Raw genomic sequence first — 22,868 nt, 5'->3', positions numbered from 1 at the left:
TTCTGCCCATTTATATACACATATAAACTTCACACAAAATGTAGTATACCATCACAAAAAGAAAATCAGTTAAACAAAGCATTGAGGTCATAATTATTAATTTATAAGGCACAAATAATGACCCATCAGGTTGCAAAATATACATATAGATATTTCAAAGTAAATATTATTAGTGACAAGTAAATTAGCATACAGATCCACCATTTGGTACTCAGATTTCAATAAAATAAGTAAAATTTTACTTTATTATTGGCTGAATATGTTTTCATGCTTACATAAAAAGAAATTTGGTGTTGTAAAAGAAAAGAAACATGTAAAACATAAAACGAAAATGCCATAAATCAGTTAAATATAAATAACAGATAAAACATACTGACATTAAAACAATGTCTACGTATAACTCAAATTAGTTTAGAACCCACACCCTCAAAACAAATGATGAGTAAAAACTTCACACACTGAAAAGGTGGAATATTTCACAAACCGTAATTTTCACTGACAACTATTAAGCCACAGAAATACTTGTCTCTGATTGGCTGACTAATAGCTATTTGCTTTGTGAAACACTCCCCAGTAGACCACTTCATAAACATGGTGAGTAAGCCAGCTTTATGCCATTCGCCACTTTCTAGCTGTTATTCCTCTTATTGTGGATGAAGAATTCATACTGCCTTGGCGTTTTGTAGCCGAAAGTTTGACTATGTCTAAACAGAGCCTCCCTGAGTGCATTCTGGCAGATTCAAGAGAATGCCGGAGGAACTCTCAAATTTTTGCCTCTGTCAAGACAAAGCATGCCATCATTAAAAGCCTAATTTAACATCAGTATAACATTTTTGTAACATTGCTCATCAATAATAATTTTATGAAACAGGGCCCAGTAACACAAAGCCAAGTTATTGATCATAACATTGATTTCTATGCTTGATTGACATGATGCTGAATATAATCAGGGCTAAAAATTGACCCAACGATCAAGCATTAAAGGAGAATGAAACCCTTGAAACCAGCTGAATCCATATCAAAGAGAAAAATCAAAGGAACACATTGTTGAAAGTTTGAGGAAGATTGAATGAATAATAAGAAAGTTATGAGCATTTGAATATTGAGATCACTAGTGCCATGTAGATCCTCTCATTGGCAATGCGACCAAGATCTGTGATGTCACACACGTACAACTCTCCCATTTGGACACTGAAAATATACCCCAAAACATTTCTTTTTGCTCATTCTAATCATATGACAAACGATTCATCAATGATATAATGTTGTGAAACCTCTGTACTTGTCATCTCATAAAGAGAACACCTCACCTTGTGATAGACTCTATAAAAGTGAGAATATAAGTGAAATAAGTACTAAAGTAATGAGGGAGTTGTACGTGTGTGATATCACAGATCTTGGTCGCATTGCCGATGGGAGGATCTACATGGCACTAGTGATCTCAATATTCAAATGCTCATAACTTTCTTATTATTCATTCAATCTTCCTCAAACTTTCAACAATGTGTTCCTTTGATTTTTCTCTTTGATATGGATTCAGCTGGTTTCAAGGGTTTCATTCTCCTTTAAAGGTAAATTCCAGTTCCGGTAACGATCTCAAAATGACTTTTTACAGAATCTAATATAATGACCACCCAAGTGTCTGTTTGTATGAATAAAAAATATGTGCCAAAGGATTCTGGAAGAAATTGTGTAATTGTTGAGAAATAAGCAAAATAAGCGCGGATTCGGTCACTTCCGTCGGGTCTTTATTCCAGCAATAATAATACACTGTCCCACGTGTGCCTATCTGTGTTGGCGATCTTCAGCGTGATCGTATTTCAGCTTAGATTTTATGATTTCACAAAGTTCAGTTTATGTAACTGTACCAGATCTAGATCCACGATGATATAGTCATACTAAACCTTGGTTTTACAGACTTTCTCACGAAATTAGTGTTTTACTGCAACTACTGTAATTTAGCATTAAGCTTTGTATCAAGAGTCCAAGTGTGGGTGTTCCCAATCGGTCCATAATCAAGCTTGAAACTTATAAACAAGATGGTTCATGAACCAAGAGTCTCGCCTGATTTCACCATCAATAAAACATGCAAAATGACCTTTTGACCCCAAGATGGCCCTTGATGTAAGCTTTGTCCTTGATGTAAGCTTTGTAGGTATATATGTGACAATACCTAATGATCATTTGTTTAAAGTTTAAACAAAGTCTATAAGGAAATGAGGTCATTTTTGTAACAGAAAAAGTGATAACCCGGTCTCTGCTGAAGTTCATTCAAGCAAGACAAAAGGGACAAAACAAAATCAGAATTGTATTTTAAAAAATTGAAGACTTATAAGAAATACTTTTCTTCACCTATACATACATATAATTTAGCTGTTTAAGCAAGAACAAAAACACAAAATGCCCCAAAAAGTAAATATAATTCAATTTTTTTGCAAGGAACATATAAACAATGTACCCAAATAAAGTAAATATAATTTAGTTTTAACAAAAACCAGATATAAAATATCCAAATAAAGTAAACAAATTTTTCCTGTTTATCTGATTTAACCAGGAACAGTTCAAAAGTCCTAACCTAAGAAAGTAAAAATCAAATACTTGTTTGTTAGTATTCAAACCAAAAGATATACATGTAAAAACTGAAATAATCTTTATAAGATTCCATCACATTCATACAGAGAATGTCACAACGTTGACCTTTGCACAAGAACCCTTCCAAATAAATATACTGTCAAACTCAGTCATAGTAAAATAAGAAATGAGATTAGCAATGAATACAATCTCCCAAAACAAAAGCAAATTATCCGCAGCACACAGATACAGTATAAGAGATAACAAATTAAAAATACTAATCAAGTAGCATTTTAGTAGTCAAAAAAATAAGTATTAAAAGAATAAAAGAAAATTAAGTAAAAAAGAACACATTTAAATGAAAACTTCAAAACCAATTGTAATCATTCCCTCTCTACACTCTTATCTGTGCAAATTCTTAACTTGTAAATCTCTGTATTTATAGTTGAAGGTGAAAATACTGTCATTCTCAAAAGATCGACTCATGTATAAGTTAGCAGCACAGAATACAGCTGCATTGAGTTGCACATAGTACATCATATATTGGCAGTTGCGCTACGCTTTTCTACACAAAGTCAATGGGAGAGGTCAAAGGTCAAATATTACATGTCTGATCCCTCTGTCCATAAAACTATAGAGGGGGCTGTTTGGATCTTCATGAAATAGCATCGGAAACATTTTTTCCTAATGTCACTCTCTTTGTCTACTGCTGTGGATATGCATCACACTGCTATCTATTGTTCAATTCATCTGATGAATGGGGTTTCAAACCAGGAAAGCGATTGTCTGTTTCTATCCCACAATTCCTCCCTCTGGACCTTTTGTGTAGTCTATGCCGAGTTGTTTCAGACCTACAGCAATCTCAAATAGATAGTCGTAGCATTCACACCTGGATCATGGGGGAAAAACAGACAAAAGAGTCACAAATCATGAGGAAATGAAACGTATGCAAAATGTATTAAAAATTCAGACAGATCAAATCTGACCGAACTCAAGATTGTCATGTTGTTGAAGTTCTCAACTATCCAATGTCTGAGACTCTTAATAGGTCACATGAGTGTTAAACCCAAACAAACATTAATGTTTCAAGCTTATATGATCAAAATGAGAATGCAGTTTACTTCTGGTTGGTACTCATCAAGTCCCTTCCTTCTCCCAAGACATAATGGGCCCTAAATACCCTCCAGCCTCCTTGTAATTAATTTTTCTGGATGACTGGATGTTTGATTGTACAAAATTAGAAACTTAGGTCAATAAATCATAGCATTTAGCATGTAGATTATTCTTTAAATGAATTTAATTCAAGCAAATCTTCTCTGTTGCATAGGGTTGCTCACCTCATAAATTCTTAGTTCTGTGCCACTTTAGTATCCGATCATGAACTTTAATTATCTTTTCATATCTCATTTTATATATTTTTCCCCATAACAATTAGCAGACATTATTGATCAATTCACTTATACTCATTCTTTTGTTATATCTTTTTTCTTTTAGTTTTTCAACCGAATTAGCACACAAACATGAATAACAAATAAAAATCGAGGAAAAGAAAGTTCTACATTATTGTTCAAGACGTGGAATAAAATATTGTAATTTGAACTGGTGCTTACTGGATCTACATAAGACAGAATTACATTAAAAGTCACATCTATTTATCAGCACTTGAAAATTCTTGTAAAGTTGATGATGCATTATGCAGGCTTTTGAGGAAAGATGGACAATTTTGGTGATAATTACATTAACATCAACATCTGCTTTTTAGCTACATATACAGACCTATCATGAGCAAAATCTAAACATGAATCTGACTATATTTTATTAAACTGATTGGGTGGTATTCTGATAATCAAACCTATGTGTAAATTGAAATCTAAACAAGAAATTTAGTCCACTTCTATGGATCCTCGGATTTATCTTACTTTACCAAGAAATAGTTCTAAATAATTCATTAAAATTAATGGCATGTCCATAACATCCTATTCTATTCATTTTACATCTCAATAATTTTTTGGACAACTTATGCCAAAGAATTCACAAATTTTCTACTTGTTATACAAGATGCCTAATGGTACTCCATAAAACTGTGGTCTTAGTGAACAATGGGTTTTCTAAACCATTGTAAATGAGACCCATTCACATCAATACTTACATAGTCTTAGCCTTCTCCCAAGAGTCTCCCCATACGTAGATACCATGACGACGTACTAACACGGCATGAGTATCAGGGTATTTATGCATTGCTTTCTCCAATGAACCCTAGGAAACCAAATGAAAGAAAGAAAAATCATTATAGTGTGAGGAAGTTGTAGCAGTGACAATGTATATTTATTTATTTATTTCTGATATTTTGACAGGGTAGCCCATTCACCAATAAGTAGTGGTCTTCCATGGGGCCCTGAATAACAATAAACATATTTACAAAATGCATAACGTATGTACAGAATGTTACGGCATTAAGATTCACATTAGGATATGAATGTAAAACGAAACATTAACAAACTTAGCAGCAAACAAAACGCAGACGGGCACTCGTTTGACGTATAATCAAATATCAATAAATCAAATCAACTAAGAACGACATCTTGAAAATACTGATAATAATATGCACAACAGTGGATGTTCCGCAAGTTATTTATAAATTACAAGTTCTTCTAAACATTCTCTTAAATGAAATGACAGAAGGAGCTGTTCTAATTGAATTATCAAGCTTATTCCATTCAAATATTGAAGATACAATATCTTTGAACAGAGATTACTATGAAAATAATAACAAGGTGAAGCAAGTGACCCCAAAGTTTAATTGTAGTTGAGCCCCAAAACTGTTCTTTAATTATCGGAAGAACAATATAGTTTCAGGTATACAATGACCTCTGTGACCTTTGACCTCATGACCCCCAAATCAATTAATTTCATTTATTTTCATATTTCTCATTGACATCTGATTCACATAAATACATTGTAGCAACAATAATGCATGACTATTAAATTATAAACAACTGAGAAGTATACAATAACATAATATGATAAAATCAGTTGAGTTATAACGTAAAAGCTTAAAGGAGAATGAAACCCTTGAAACCAGCTGAATCCATATCAAAGAGAAAAATTAAAGAAACATATTGTTGAAAGTTTGAGGAAGATTGAATGAATAAAAAGAAAGTTATGAGCATTTGAATATTGAGATCACTAATGCCATGTAGATCCTCCCATTGGCAATGCGACCAAGATCTGTGATGTCACACACGTACAACTCCCTCATTACTTTAGTACTTATTTCACTTATATTCTCACTTTTATAGAGTCTATCACAAGGTGAGGTGTTCTCTTTATGAGAGGACAAGTACAGAAGTTTCACAACATTATATAATTGATGAATCGTTTGTCATATGATTAGAATGAGCAAAACAAGAGATTTTGGGGTATATTTTCAGTGTCCAAAAGGGGAGAGTTGTTCATCTGTGACATCATAGATCTTGGTCGCATTGCCAATGGGAGGATCTCCACAGCATTAGTGATCTTGACATTCAAATGCTCATAACTCTTCTATTGCTAGTCCTATTTTACTCAAACTTTTGTTGATCTTATTCTTTGATTTTTCTGCTTTCACAAAAGCTAACTTGCTCCAAGAGTTTAATTCTCCTTTAATTTAATTCAAAGAAATATGATGGGTCCTGCATGAAAGTAAGCTTGTAAAAACTGCAGGCCCCAGTGAGATAAGTTGTAATTTTATTGTGGAGGATGGAAAACTAATTTATGACCTTAAATATACAGATTGATAAAATTTGTGCGCCTCGGAATAGAATATTTCTAGATAGATGGTGCTATATAAATGCCTATTCTTATTATTATTATTGGAATTTTCAATTACATACAGAATAAATGAAAGAAAAATATTTAAAAATATAAAATTGAAAGGATCAAGGCATTACAAATTATATGATGAATAGATATATCCTTCCATAACAATGCAAGTACCTACACCCATATAGGCCCTAAATGCATGTACATAAATTAATATCTGATATATTAATAATAATAATAATAATTATAACATTTGTAGGGCGCTTAATACAGGTGTTTCTAAGCGCTCAGTTTTCTGCCTATCAACTAAATTACCGGAAAAAAAAAAAAAAAACCTTGATATATTCAAAGCAAAATTTTAAACAAACAAATGCAACTAAGATGTGCACCTCAATATAGACCAACCCACAACTGATACCTATACATTAAAAAGGTGGGTCTTTAGCAAGGTCTTAAATTGATCAAGGGAGTTGGCATTATGGATGTAAGATGGTAATTTGCATATGTCAGCTGGTATACTGCAACAGACATACATGTGAATTTTAAAACCAGAGAAGAGAAAAAAAATCAGATCATTGTCACTCCCACATACCCAGACGAGGTTTGAAGTTGAGCCATCGAACGGTTCTTTAGTTATCGCTTTTGTGAAAATAGAATTGAAATGATGCTTTCTGTAACCACATCCTATGGGTTGATGCATTTTCAGGCAATACTAGCAAACAGTTATGGAGAGGAAAATTGAGACTTATTCTCACCCCCCATGCTATTTATGGGTGAAACTAAACCAAATCTCCAAATAATAATTTAGGGTACGTCTGATTACCTTCAAGTCTTTCTCAAATGGTGTGTTCTCAACTATAGGGACGACCAACCGTTCATCATATCTGCAGGGGGAGGAGTACAAGCTTTCAAGTAGAGTCTGGCTCAGTTCAGGGGAGCATTATATCAACATTGTCATCTGACGAACACAGATTTCTGACTGTATATGGTAGCCATTGGATTAAACAGATTTGTCAAATAATACATGTACATATGGGCCCCGTCTTACCAAAAATAACGATTGATCCAATCAACCTAAAATATATGGAAATCCACCAATGTCATAACTTTTCTCCAGGAAATTTGCACAATGCCCTTTGTAAACAAAGAAGCACACTGAATTTTCAAGAAAACAATGAATGCATGTTTTGAACAAACATGCATTTTAGATGTAGACGTTGCTGGCTTTCCATAGTTGTGATTGATCGGATCAATCGCAACTCTTTGCAAGACGAGGCCCGGATAAATCCTTTCACGATATGCTCTTCAGGGAACATACAGATCTAGATATCATCCCAAAACTTGTCAGATCCATGATAATCCATGATAAATCCATGATAAATCCATAATTTATTGTTCGAAAATAGACATGAAATGAAATACTCCGAAAATTTGCTTTGCCCAATTGATCGTGGGCCCGGCAGCCGCTGTGCAGCGCCAGATCGACGAGGCTCTATCCCTTTAATCGTTGAACGCCAAACAGGGTAGCAGCAACTCCCATCTTTTAACGTCTTTTGGTCTGACGCGGCCAGGGTTTGAACCCCCAACCTCCCGGTTGTGAGACGGACGCTCTACCAACTGAGCCAACACACCGGTTTCACGATATTTCACGATATATGTCCAGATATTTCACGAATGAATTTACTCTGTCAATCAGATGGTGGTATTTCAGTAGTTTATAACATTTGTCAGTGAAATTAATAATTGCTTCATGAAACACAATCCAGTTGCTATCTATTTTTCCTTTCTTTGTGTCAAGTCCATTTACCCCTTCTGACAAATGGAATGTTCTAAACCTAACATATAAAACATGTGCTTTAATATGACTATTCCATTGCATAAATGGGTGAGATACCTCTAACTTTATTTTCTTGTTGCCTCCTTTATTGCCCTTTTTCTTGGCATAAAAAATAAATTTAACCCCTTCAGACAAATGAAATGTCTGACATTACAAACTGACATTACCCAAACATTACAAACAAGCACATAGGACTATTCCATGAAATAAAAGGGTGAGATACCTGTAATTTTATTTTCTTGTTATCTTCTTTACTGCCCCTTTTCTTTGTATCAAATGTGCATTAACCCCTTCTGACTGACATAATGTTCTAACCCTAACATTTGAAATATGCACATCGGACTATTCCATTGAATAAAAGGGTGAGATACCTGTAATTTTGTCCTGTCGTTGCCTTTTTGATGCCCTTGATCATTTCTTGATGTGTAATACTGAACTCACAGCCCTGTGACATCATAGTAGCATAGACTGCATTCTTGGAGTGGGAATGGATACATGCTTTAGCTCCTAAACAGGAATCAGATATCAATGCATCGCATGAATTTAATAATAAAAATAATATGTCCATTCATATAGCCCAGTTACTATGTGCATATACTCAACTGCGCTTTGATACTTGGTATCATATTATTACCCCGGCTGTAGCTGAGCCGCCATATTAATAGGCGCTAAAGCGTTCAAGGAATAAATCCTACCGGGTACCCATTCCCCTCACCTGGGTCAAGTGCGGCACAATGTGGATAAATTTCTTGCCGAAGGAAATTACGCCATGGCTGGGATTCGAACCCACGACCCTCTGTTTCAAAGTCTGAAGACTATTCCACTGGGCCACAACGCTCCACGCTCTTTTACATACATGACTGACGTAAAGACAGGCAGACCAGCGTTGAGTATCTTCAGAATGGCCATTGATCTTTTTGAAAGCCACTTCCTTACTGAATAAGAAGGTCATCATCAACTCTTGTTGGACTAAAAACACTAGAGATAAATTGAGCGTACCACTTGCTTAGAATGCATGTGTAAACCATTCGCCAGATGCATGGAGCAGATAGCTGCATCTCCCTTCCATTCTTTATTATAAAAACATAATCTGTAATCTCTGTATCCTTTGTAGTGGGCAGGTGGATGTTTCCATTGCTTTAAAACCAAAAAAAACCTATTAAACAAATATACCAGGCTTTGAGTAAGTATAGCGGGAATTATTCATCCGAGGTTGGACTGGCATTACTTTTTTTTCCTGAGGGAAAAATAGTGATTTTGCCAGTACAACCGAGGATGAATAATTCCTGCTATACTTTCGAAATAAAAGCCTGGGGTGGTATTCTGAAAACGTTCTTATCTTTGTTCTTATCTTTTATCTTATCTCATTGAGATAAGAAGACGCTAAAATCATTGCAAATCGGTATTCTGAAAATCTTCTTAACGCGTTCTTATCTTTGTAAGGACTGCCTCCTTCTTATCTTCAACACGCCCATTTTTAGGATATTACCAATCAAAATGCGCTTTATATTGGCAGTTTAACCAATAGAAGCGTTCCTTATGTCAAGAGAATATCATGGGCGCTGTGCGTACATTGTTTCTGGCGCATAGCGCGAAATAGACATTATACGCAATGACTGATTATGAGACACGTGCACAAAATAAAGAAAGAAAGAAAGTAAAGGAAAAAAGTAAATAGAGCAGGTAAGAATAAAGAATAAAATATGAAGAAAGTAAGTAAGTAGGTAAGTAACAAGACAGAAAAGTGTCAGAATGAAGCAGAAATAAAAAAAAAGATGAAAGGAACAAAGCAGAAAATAATGAAAGAAATAAAGAGTAAACGAAAGTAAGCAAGCAAAAAGAACTTAAAAATAAAAACAAGTGGAATGCCTCTGGCCGTCTCACCTGCATCACGCGATTCAATATAGCAGCAGTGCTGATTTTGAAAACTACTATAACTCGCACCAGATGTTCAGTGATACTTGGTTACTCGTATTTCCACGCTTTATGAACTAGACCAATACACTTATAGAGATATGATGGCAATTCAACAAATACCCCCAACGTGGCCAAAGTTCTTTGACCTTACATGACCTTTGACCTTGATCATGTGACCTGAAACTCGCACAGGATGTTCAGTGATACTTGATTACTCTTATATCCAAGTTTTATGAACTAGACCAACACACTTTCAAATTTATGGCTGTAATTCAACAAATACCCCAATTTGGCCAAAGTTCATTGACCCTAAATGACCTTTGACCTTGATCATGTGACCTGAAACTTGCACAGGATGTTCAGTAATACTTGATTACTATTATGTCCAAGTTTCATGAATCAGATCCATAAACTTTCAAAGTTACGATGGTAATTCAACAGATACCCCCAATTCGGCCAAAGTTCATTGACCCTAAATGACCTTTGACCTTGGTCATGTGACGTGAAACTCATGCAGGATGTTCAGTGATACTTGATTAACCTTATGTATCAGTTTCATGAACTAGGTCCATATATTTTCTAAGTTATGATGACATTTCAAAAACTTAACCTTAGGTTAAGATTTTGATGTTGATTCCCCCAACATGGTCTAAGTTCATTGACCCTAAATGACCTTTGACCTTGGTCATGTGACATGAAACTCAGGCAGGATGTTCAGTAATACTTGATTAACCTTATGGCCAAGTTTCATGAACTAGGTCCATATACTTTCTAAGTTATGCTGTCATTTCAAAAACTTAACCTCAGGTTAAGATTTGGTGTTGACGCCGCCGCCGCCGTCGCCGTCGCCTATAGTCTCACTCTGCTATGCAGGTGAGACAAAAATGAAGAAAAAAAATAAAAGAAGGAAAAAGAAATAGAATGATCATCAATGATAAAGTAAGAAAGAAAAAATAAAGAAAGAAAAGAGAGAAACTTAAAGGAAAAAAGTAAAAGGACAAAATAAAAAGATTAAAAAAGGATAAAATGAAGTAATAAAGAACCGAAAAAGTTATTAAAAAAAAAAAAAAGACAGTAAGAAAGAAAGAGAAAAAGAAGGAGAATTACAAAATGTAAAAAGTGAAGGAAGAGAGAAAAAAGGAAAATGAAACAAAGAAATAAAGATGAGAGAGAAAAAATGAAAGGAAAATTAAAGCAAAAATAAAAACTACAGAAAGATAAAAAGAAAGAAAAGTAAATTAAAAGAAAGAAAATAAATGAAAAGGGAAAATAAAAAGTCAGGAAAAGTGAAGAATGAATAAAAAAAAGAAAACGAAAAAACATTAATGGAAAGAAAAAAAAAGATTTTTAAAAATATTAATAGAAGAAAGACACAGAGAGGAAAGTAAAGAAAGAGAGTAAATAACGAATGAACGAAAAAAGAATGAGCGAAATAAAGAACAAAAAACAAGAAAGAAAGTAAATAAGACACAAGAGTGTCAGGAAGCAGAAATTTAATAAAACTGAAAGAAAGAACAAACGAATGAACGAAAAAAAAATAAAAAAGGAACCCAAAAATAAAAATAAAATAAATAAAAGAAAAAAAATAAGGGAAAAAAAAAAAGAAAATTAAGGGAAGGAAGAAAGAAAGAAAAAGGGGAAAAAAGGAAAAGCATATATAAAGACGAAAGAATAAAATAAAAAAAATAAGGAAGAAATAAAAAGATTGCAAAAATGTGGAGGAAGAAATAAAAATGAAAAAAAAAGGATAGCAAGAGACAAAAGGGGAAAGAAATAAAGCAGAAATAAAGACTTATTCAAGTAAAGAAAGAAAGGGATAAAATGAAAGGGAAAATAAAAAAGGAAGAAAGATGTCGAATAAATGAAAAAAAAGCAAGAGAAAAGTAAAGAAATTAAAATATTCAAAAAAATGAAACAAAAGATATAAATGAAGAATGAACTTAAAGAAAGAAAGAAAGACAGACACATAGAAAGGAAGAAAGACAGACAGATACAAAGGAAGAAAAAGAGAAAAGAAAGAAACAAACAAACAAAGAAAGAAAGAAAGAAAGGGATAGAAAAAAGTGACGGGAAAATAAAGGGTGAACTTAAGAAAGGGTGGGAGGAATACTTGTAGGTACTTGTTACTACTAGTGGCCATCGATTTTGAGCAAGAAAGAATGCGGACATCATGAGATGTGATAACCCTCTAGCTATCTTAAATATTATCATAAATATCGTGAAAGATAAGAAAGAGAAAAGATAAGAACGTTTTCAGAATACCACTTATCTTCATTTTGTTCTTATCTTTTTAGCGCGCTTTTGTATTATATGCGCGACTAATACATTTACGCGCTCAGCATAGGATATTTAGCAAGATAAGAACAAAAGATAAGAAAAAGATAAGAACGTTTTCAGAATACCAATTTGAGATCGTGACGTAGATAAGAACAAAATTAAGATAAGAACGTTTTCAGAATACCGCCCCAGGTATATTTGTTTTATATCCTACTTTAATAAAGTTAGAGCAATAGATCTTGTGAATCTAGTTCTTGTACTCTTAGTTCATCCTTTTTTTAATCTGAACTAAACCAGCTGCGCTGACTGACCTACTTTTCCTGAAGCGCTTAGCTACGCGCTCAGTGCGCGGAACGTGTATTAGTGCTATCGCCATCATGATCTGTGATGTCAATGATGGAATAGTCGACTATTCCATCATTGACGTCACAAAATAGCAGTTTCTTCGGTGGGCGTTTCATTTTCAACATCATCGCAAAATAGTGAGAATATGTTTGGTCACTTGATGCTATTTAAACCAATCAACATACAGGATTTAACTTATAAAATGTAGGATATAAAGCCTTTTATCTATCATTGTGGCTGTTGATATAGTCCACTGCCCTGATACCCCTTAGTAAATCACAAGATGCGGTAGATATTTGTTTTCCCCTCCTCCTATGTATCTTGTCTCATTCTCTGTCTAGTTCTCTCTCTCTAAGAGAAATGGAGGTCAGAGGTATCACCGAGACACCAAAACACTGAAGCAGAGCTCAATTTAAACAATTTTAATGTCACTGCTTAAAGGCTTGGTTCCACTGCACTTTCGGATGAAGAGAGGATGTAAAACGGAAAAGAATCTTTCCATCCGTTGGAAAACGTTATGTATCTGTTGTGTACTCTTTGCATACGTGTTTCATACGCTCTATATCCATCAAGCGTCCGTCCAATGTGATTAAATTGTTCGCCCATTTTGTTCATTGTCTGGAGCAGATGAAACCGGATGGAGTCACCAAAAAATTTTGCTTGTCCGCTGTATCTGTTATGAGTACATTTTGTGTCCGTCGGCCAGTGTGACCAGGCCTTTACTGAAACTTCAAACTATCAGTGTTGGCTGTCATATGACCTGTGTCTCAATCTTGGCTTTCGTCTCGTGTCTCAAGGTCTTGGTCTTGGTTCCTGTCTCGGTCTAAGTTCAGGGCCTCGTAACAAAAATGAAATGGCCTATCACGATCATCGTTGCATGCGCATTTTGCTCAGTAAACTGATGAGGAACCAATCAGAATTGCTCTTTCATATTAGGGATTAATCGTTAATCTTTGTTCCGGGACCAAGGAGAGTCAGAAGCCCTTGTATCATAAAGCTTAACAAATGATCGTAGGTCTGATTTCTGTGATTGATTGTATCAATGACTGAGTATGATCAGTCGCAAGATTAGCATCACAATCAAGCACTAAGCTTTATGTTACAGGGTACAGGAGAGTGTTTCATAAAGCTGTTCCTAAGTTACGAGTGACTATATGAACGACTGGTGACCCTTTATTGTGCTACATTATGTTACATATGTAACTGATTCAGTACCTAAGCACATGTTCCAGTCTTGAGTCATGCTGAACTTACAAACAGTTTATGAACCAGGGTCCCATAACACAACAGATTAATCGTTAATTAATTAAGCGTTATTTTCACGACCGATTGTACATTGTAGTCAATGCAATCAATTGTTAAAATAACGATCTATGATGATTGCTAAGCTTTGTGTTGTGGGCCCCAGGACACATTTCCACAAAACTACATTATGAGCAGTTATGGATAGATTAGAGTGAGATAATTACCTCTTAATGTGTAACAGCTCATAAAGAGTGGAGTACATTGACTCTTCTTTAGTTTCTTGCTTGGCGGTGGTCCACTTACGTCCTCCTCTTGGAGATTTGTCACAAATAAATCCTCTGGCTGAAAATATAAACAATTAGCTTGAAAGTACAATGGGTCCAATCAAAGAAATTATACTGACAAATATAAAGACACCAGTTTTCATTTTCTAAAATTCTGTATACTCTGGTGTTCTAAACAGCATAATCTGTGTTCTTCTATGGTCAATCCATGATAAAGCAAATGGGGAAAAAAGGTGATAAACATACAAAAATGTAGGGTTTCCATGCAGATAAAACTTGGCAAGCATACTGTATGCTAAACCCTGAAAAAGCTTTGATGGGCAGTTTGCATAATTTTGTTTTATCTTGATTTTTATCTGCATTTTTGGTGACTCTATTCTGGGGCCTGAAATATTGTGTTTTAGATATTCTGTGTCCTTCCTGTTTTCAAAACTGATAGAAAAAAGGAGTATGGTTGATCTTCTCAAATTCATTCTGGGACCTGTTTCATTGCATTCAAAACTCAAATGCAAGTCTGAAATATATTTCTGATTGCAGTGCACGACACTGGCACCGGTCCGACAGTCCCAGTCCAGTCAAAATTGCTGTCGGGCCAGTTACAAGTTTTCAGAAATAGCCAGATTTACTGGTCCGACATGACCAGTAAAAAATATATCAAACTGATACAAATCATATTTTCTTCTCTCTTGTAAATCATAAAACTGGCTCTCTAAAACTGAGAAATGGCTCTCATGAATTACGTTGTGTGTGTGTGTTTATTTTATTCATTTTGGGGGGGATAACAATAAGCAATACATGTAGTAGACAGCAAAATAAACTCAGTCTTTTTTATGTTTTTCTTTATTTTGGGGGACCAGTAAAAGTTAGGTTTGGACCAATAAAAAATTGAAAAACTGGGTATCTTCTGGTAGTATGGAGCCCTGCTGATTATCAAGTTACTTCCGATTGCATCTCTCCATGCAACAGGAACCCTATCAAAAGGGATTTATTATTATTTTATTTTAATGCATGCCCTACTCTTAAAGGGATTGTCCGGGCTGTAAGTATTTATAGCTTAATAAATAGAGAAGAAATCACTGAGCAAAATGCTGAAAATTGAATTTTAAAGTTTAGCCATATTTTGTGAAAACAGTCGTCATGAATATTCATTAGGTGGGCTGATGATGTCACATCCCCACTTGTGCTTTTGTATTTTATTATATGAAATTAGGTTTATTAAAAAATTTTCCTCCAAGAACTAGAAAAATTGGATTGACAACTGATTTAGTGCATTAGATATTTATTGCTGCAACTTATTTCATTATAAGGGAGACATATTATTCACACAAGTATGAAATAATGAAAAAATTATGATTTTATGTAATAATATAAGAAAACGGAAAGTGGGGATGTGACATCATCAGCCCACCTAATGAATATTCATGACAACTGCCTTCACAAAATATTGCTGAACTTTAAACTTCAAATAACTTTATCATTTGTTATCCGATTTTGATGAAATTTTTGCCATTTTGCTCTGTGAATTCTACTCTATGTAATAAGATATAAATATTTTCAGCCCCGACCATCCCTTTAAAAAAAGATGTGATGAAAAACAAGGACAAGTATTCTCTGTACTGGCAGTGAATACTATACATGTACATGATTATCACATGACTTGGGGCAGCACCAATGCAAAAAGTTTGGTCATTGCCTAAAGTAATGAAGCCTGTCCCCATAAAAATAACGGATTGAAAATTGATAAATTCATATCAAGTTGACTATTCATCTAATTCAATCTTTACAAAGCTACACAAACAGGCCTTTTTTCCTAAATTGTTCCAAATACAGTAAAAGTTTGTCATTTAAGGGGAAGTTCACCCTGACAAAAACTTTGTTGTAAAAATAGCTTTGAAAAAGCATTAAAAATATTGGTGAAGGTTTGAGGAAAATCCATTTAAGATTAAATAAGTTATTAGAATTTCAAGTTTTAGATTTGTGACATCATAAACGAGCAGCTGCCCCATATCTTGTGCAAAATAAAAATGGAGAAAATTCATCTCTTAATGGTTCCTGACGATTTATTTTTTAATTTTGTTATTAGCAGCGGATGTGAAATAATTTTTGTATGGATATACTGAAGGTACAATCAAAACCGTTTTCAATTTTCTGAGAAAATGAAATTTCAATGATTTTTTTTAACCATAAGATGTGTAGAAAAGATGCTCGCATATGACGTCACAAATCAAATAATTGAAATTCTAATCATTTTTTTATTCTTTGATGGATTTTCCTTTTTTATCATATTTTTTTCTGTTATTTTCACAATAAACTTTTTGTCAGGGCAAACTTCCATGGAAAACCTAAATTTTAATCAAATAATAAACTTTGCATTCAGATTTGAACTTATGCTAATGATAATCAAAATGATAGAGAATCTGTTGTGGCACTTACCAAAGGCTCAATAGTCACATGAAAGTATTTTGGTAATTTCTGAATGGTTATAACATGAAATCACACCCAGCTTTAATATCAATGATTGTACTTACTTGAACTCTTTCCTTTTGGACTCCAGAGGGCGCAATGAAGATTTCATCACTGTTATGGGTTAACAAAAATATCAAACACTGTTTAATAGCCTTTCTGTAAAATGAAAAAAAAGGACATGAATGAATCAAGCTCCAATTTGCCCACCTCCCCCCTCCCCCTACAATCTATTTTTATTTTTAATGTAAGCCTAATAAAAATTGGAAAGCAAATGATAAGTTCATAAAAACGATATTTACTAAGCAAGGAATATTTCATCAAGAAAACACTTCTGTCCTCACCGAGACCCCCCCCCCCCAAAAAAAAAAAAAAATCCTCCCTTTTCACTTTCAAGCACCATCAAGCTTTTTATGTGGCTGCTGAGAAACTTTATTTCAAGGACCAGTTGGAGGTTTCTTAAACTCTTAAAAAAAGTTTAATTTAAAGCCTCATAAAGTCTTTGCAGTAGGCCTACTGGAGCACATTAACAACAACCATTTCCCCCTTCTCCTCTTCCTGTAATCCCCAAAAATAGGTTACTCTTCTTTATGTGTTTGTGTAGTCACTGCAGTGTGCTGAAAAGTAAGACGCAAGTTTTCAGCAGAGCATTGGAGAAAAAGATGCGTTGAAAAGCACCTCAGAATGTTAAGTCCCAAATATATACTTCTGGTAACTGGTTGGAAATCAAGCCATATTTGATTTTTGGAGTTTCATTTGATTGAAACCCTTTCGGTATCAGATCCCAGGTGGGCGTTTAAAATAGCTGCTTGTAAAGACACATGACTTTACGCACAACTGGTAAATTAGGTAGGCGTTTCATAAAGCTGTGCTGATTAAGCTCCAAAGAGTGGATCACCAGTCATATGTAGCATCGCTCATATCTAATGAACAACTTTATGTAACACCAACCAGGATATATCATAATAGTATAATGAAGCGTCACTAGTCGACAGATATTTGTCAAGTCATTTGTAACTTACACACAGCTTTATGAAACACCCACCTGGGGAGTGTTTCATCAACATTTTCATCCGACAAGTTGTCAGATCTGACATCTTTCTCTGGTGTTGATTGGCTGAGAGGTACTGTTACTATGGTAACTGTCGGATAAAATGAGACTTGTCGGATAAAACGTCCGACAAGTCCTTTCATGAAACGCTCCCCAGGTGGGTATTTCATAAAGCTGTTCTTAAATTATGAGCAACTTGTAAAATGATACACCAAATTTTTAATTGACGTTGATAGCAACTAAGAAAGGATCACCAGTCGTTTGTAAAGCCATTTGTAACTTACAGTTTTATGAAACACCCATCAGGGCCGGGCCGTTGCATATGCATTAAAAAAATACCATTTTGGTAGCTTTGTGATCCAATGGTATCTTGCATGGAATTCTTGATTTTGATTGGCTGTTGATCAGCGTTACCATGGCAGTTATCACTGGACGGCAAAGCGACCATAATAGTAAGTTTTATGCAACTGACTCCAGGGCCCCGTCTTACAAAGAGTTACGATTGATCCAATCAATCATAACTCTATGGAAATCCATCAGTGCCATAATTTTTCCTACAGGAAATTTGTAAAATGTCCTTTTGTAAGCAAAGGAGAACACATCAAATTGTCAAGAAATCAATGAATTCTTGGATATACATTCATATCTAGAAAATCATTTGAACAAACATACATTTTATATGTTGACTTTGCTGGCTTTCCATAGTTGCGATTGATCGGATCAATCGCAACTCTTTGTAAGACGGGCCCCAGTTCTACTTACCCATATTTGATAGAGATTCCACCTCCTGTCCCTGTGACCCAGCCAAGCCCATAGAACTGCTTCAGAAGCTCTGGAATCAAGGACCTAGGATGCTCCTAAGAATTGAAAGATAAAATGGTTACAAATATTATAAAAGTGATATAATGAATTTGCTCAAGTGCTACACTTCCCACTACTAATCTGCAAGAATCTTCAATCTTGAAGGAGGCATATCATAATCAACCCAGGGGAAGACGAATAAGCAGATCATTTATTTACATTTATAAATAAAGATATCATTTAAAAAATCATTGAGTTAACCAAATAATAAGTCAGTTCTTGTATAGCGCATAACACATTATGAATAACGTCTCTATGCGCTTCCAAAGGACTTGGATATTATTACCCTGGCTGTAGCTCAAGCAGCTTTTACGCGCTCGGCATTTCAAGGAATAAATTCCTGCCAGGTACCCATTCACCTCACCTGGGTTGAGTGCAGCACAATGTGGATTAATTTCTTGCTGACCACTAACTCAATAAAATTAAAAGAAGACATAGCTAATAAAAATAGATTTATAGAAAAATACACAGCAAAGCACTTTAATAAATGTAATGTATTCAATGTGCGTAATCAATCAGCAAATTACATACTCAATTAACAGAAATACTTGGAGACAAATATTTCACTAATTCCAATTTTGTAGAAAAAAAATCAAGATTTTTTTTTTTGAAGAAGCCAAACTTGATGCACCTCATACTTCTGATTTGACGCTGTAACTAAAATACTTCACTTCCATCTTATGTAAACATTTCTCATTTATGTACCTTAATCATTTCATAAGGGTTTGACCTTGACATTTCCTCTTTTTCTCTCAAATCGCTAGGATTAGACATTTGCATCCCATCAGAATGAGCCCGATACCACCGATGTTCCTTAAACTGCATGGTGTTTTGGCCATCACCCATGCCATTCCTCTGCATTCTGACAGTCTTGTGTCTATCTGGTTTGGTACTCCACGACTTTGGTACAGGAGCATCGGTCGTTATCTCGTAGTCCTGAGGACGGATCAAGGAATCATCATCTTGCTCTAACTTGATGCGGGTTCTGGTGGGCTGATCTTCTCCGGAGAGCTCTGTTTCGATGCTTTGATGGGTGGAGTGTGCTGTTGTCACTGGAAGCTCATTACACTCCATGATCTCATTTATGACCATATACTTGCTCCTGACTGCCTGTTGTACTAGGTCCATCTTGATGGAAGCCCCTGGAACATCATCATTAGGAACATCCATCTCTGGACTATCGATCATTTGTGAAGGATCGTCAAGTTCGCCATCAGACCCACTCAAATGCACCTCTTCTGCAAAAACATAATCAAACTGTTCTGCTTCTTCTGGATCTCTTTCTTGCCAATCTTCAGGTTCACTGCCATAACTGTCATTTTCATCCTGCTGAGTCTTACGACATGGTAGATCCTTTCCGACATCTTGATAAAATCCATCAGATGAGAATCCTACTGCTGCTGATTTGGGGGCTATTCTGCTAGGTGCCGACGCTCGTGCTTGCGATGTTCGTACCCGACTTCTCCGTCTAGACCTTCCTGAGCTGGGACATTGCGGAATGGCCACTTCATCGGATAAGAATTCATAGAGGTACTTGGTTGGGAAATTCATGAACTCTGCCTTTCGAAGCATCTCTGGTGTCACCTCCGAGCTGATGTTGGCAGCCATCATGTTGATCTTGTGTCGATTACCTCTCATGTGGCGGACAAGATCAAAGCGGCCTTGGTGGTAGCATTTCACAGTCTTCTGGCAGGCTGCACAGTAGAAAAAATGTCTATCCTCAACTGGCTGGATAAATGGGAACAGTTCATTCCAAGATGGTTGAAATTTTGCCAGGTGCCCATCACCCCCCTTGCGAGGTCTAACTTTGGATGACATTTTATTTGACTTTCTTAGTCTCCTTTCTTCTATCTTCAAATTCTATTTCTTAATCTTGTGACGTCAGCTCAGACAGAGAGGATACGATAACAGCGATTAATTAGAAAATCCTTTCAGTTAGGCCAAGCGCAGAATTTTAACCTGGCTTGGGCTTCGAGTTGGGGAGCAGAGTGCATGTGACGTTCTTCTCAAGACTGCAAGACTAAGTTGTTATCTTCCAATCCAGCTGGTTACTCTTGTTTTTTAAATGTGCCACGCAGTCAACCAAGGAAATTCCAAATCAATAAATGTGGATAGAACTGTAGTGGGCCTACATAATACATTAGACTGCACTGCGACCCTAGTCAACCTTAACTAGGCCTACATGTAGTAGTACTAGTAGTAGTATTTTCCTAGAGAATGAATATATCTGAACATGTACTATGTAGAACTTGATGAATCAGGACAGGAATCAGCAATCTTTCACTTGTTGGCATACTCAATTCAAATGCATGAATCTTGAGTCTGAGATTCTGATTATGATGAAAAATCGAAAATTGAGTTGAGTTTGAGAAAGCTGAGGATCAGAAATCAAACCCTCTGTTAATAGTTATTGCTCCCAGTGACTGTCATGACGTTGCAAATACACGAGCAGCTAAGCTAGAGATCTATACTGTACGCCAAGCAAGTGCTTTGTTGGCAGCTTGCGTGTTTTATTATGCATACGAAAACAGTTTGCGTAAGCGTACGTCATCAGCGTACGCACAGCTGGCGCGCTCATTTTGATTGCACGCATGTAGAGATCTACGCATACGCTCATACCAGCTGACAATTTGCATGTGGCACTGGCAGCAGCTAGCAGCGGCTGTGTGCTATGCAATGATAGCCATCGTGTCGAGCGCCCAAACGCAACGCCAGAACTCGGGGGGAGACGGACCTTGGATTCCCGATGATATGTGATCCGATTAATTACGTCGCATCGCTTTGATTATACCAGCACTCTTAAAAAAAATCAAAGTATTAAAAGGCCCGTTGTAATCTCGTACCTGAGCCTGGATCATATTCAGACTTTCACTCATTCTGGATTCAATTCACGGAAACAAAAGTTCACAGCCCAGACCCCAGTTCGTTGGTTCGGGATATCCTCACGCTAGATTCATCGATCGTTGGTGTTGTTGATTCAGCCCGGCCCCGCCCGCGCGCCCGAACCGACTAAGCTAAGCGATCATGTGGACAACTCGAGCTCGAAATGGGCGTGGTCTTGCGCCAATCTAAAACCAATTGAAATACGAAACTCTTTATCAAATTCTCTGGCCAATTCTCCACTATTACTTATAGAATTTTCACGCAACTCATCGAGAAGGGCTATATTGCCCTTCTGCGCCCCCCCCCCCCCCACCGGCGCCGCCCCTGCATCAAATATGCCCTGGACATATAATATATATATATATATAGGACTACCCAGGACCAAAATCCAATTGAAACCAGTTGGATTTCCAACTGGTTTCAATTGGTTTCAATTGGTTTCAACTGGTTTCAATTGGTTTTAACTGGAATTTAACAATTTCCAGTTGAAACCAATTGAAACCAGTTGGGCAACTGGAAATCCTAACTGGAACCAGTTGGGTAACTGGAAATGACTTCCAATTGGAAATGATTTCTAACTGGAACCAGTTGAGTAACTGGAAATCCCAACTGGAACCAGTTGGGCAACTGGAAATCCTAACTGGAACCAGTTGGGCAACTGGAAATCCTAACTGGAACCAGTTGGGTAACTGGAAATGACTTCCAACTGGAAATTATTTCTAACTGGAACCAGTTGGGTAACTGGAAATCCTAACTGGAACCAGTTGGGTAACTGGAAATGACTTCCAAGTGGAAATGATTTCTAACTGGAACCAGTTGAGTAACTGGAAATCCCAACTGGAACCAGTTGGGCAACTGGAAATCCTAACTGGAACCAGTTGGGTAACTGGAAATGACTTCCAACTGGAAATGATTTCTAACTGGAACCAGTTGGGTAACTGGAAATCCTAACTTGAACCATGCAGTTGTGTAACTGGAAATCCTAACTGGTACCAATTGGGTAACTGGAGATGACTTCTAACTGGAAAGATGGGTAACTGGAAATGAATTCTAATTGGAACCAGTTGGGTAACTGGAAATAAAACTGGAACCAGTTGGGTAACTGGAAATGATTTCCAATTGGTTTCCAATTGGAAATTTTCCAGTTACCCAACTGGATCCAATTGAAACCAGTTAATTTGCATATTATCTGCCAGTGTGCACAGATTAATGTTTTATGAGATTCATCATCATTAACAATGTATCTATTTAATTCTTTTCAATTTCAAGTGCCACACTTTTTAAAGATAAGTATTTAGAATACTTAGCAGTGAAAACCATGTTCATAAATGTT

At 35.8% G+C, this 22,868-nt stretch overlaps 1 protein-coding gene across 1 annotated transcript; it reads right to left on the bottom strand.

The window, feature by feature from the left end:
• Positions 1–827: 827 nt before the first annotated feature.
• On the bottom strand, positions 828–21,198 carry LOC129268457 (uncharacterized). Its single transcript, XM_064104456.1, has 9 exons — positions 19,358–21,198; positions 18,554–18,648; positions 16,806–16,854; positions 14,218–14,335; positions 8,581–8,716; positions 7,196–7,256; positions 4,721–4,827; positions 1,607–3,460; positions 828–996 (listed from the first exon to the last, which is right to left on the bottom strand). Exons 1-8 carry the CDS (start codon positions 20,468–20,470, stop codon positions 3,364–3,366), a joined length of 1,776 nt encoding a protein of 591 aa, XP_063960526.1. The 5' UTR covers positions 20,471–21,198; the 3' UTR covers positions 828–996; positions 1,607–3,363.
• Between the last annotated feature and the right edge of the window lie 1,670 nt (positions 21,199–22,868).

This window comes from Lytechinus pictus, chromosome 9 (genome assembly GCF_037042905.1).
Source record: "Lytechinus pictus isolate F3 Inbred chromosome 9, Lp3.0, whole genome shotgun sequence".
Lineage (NCBI taxonomy): Eukaryota > Metazoa > Echinodermata > Echinoidea > Temnopleuroida > Toxopneustidae > Lytechinus > Lytechinus pictus.
Note: the sequence above shows the minus strand (reverse complement) of the source record. Positions and strands in the feature narration are given on the sequence as shown.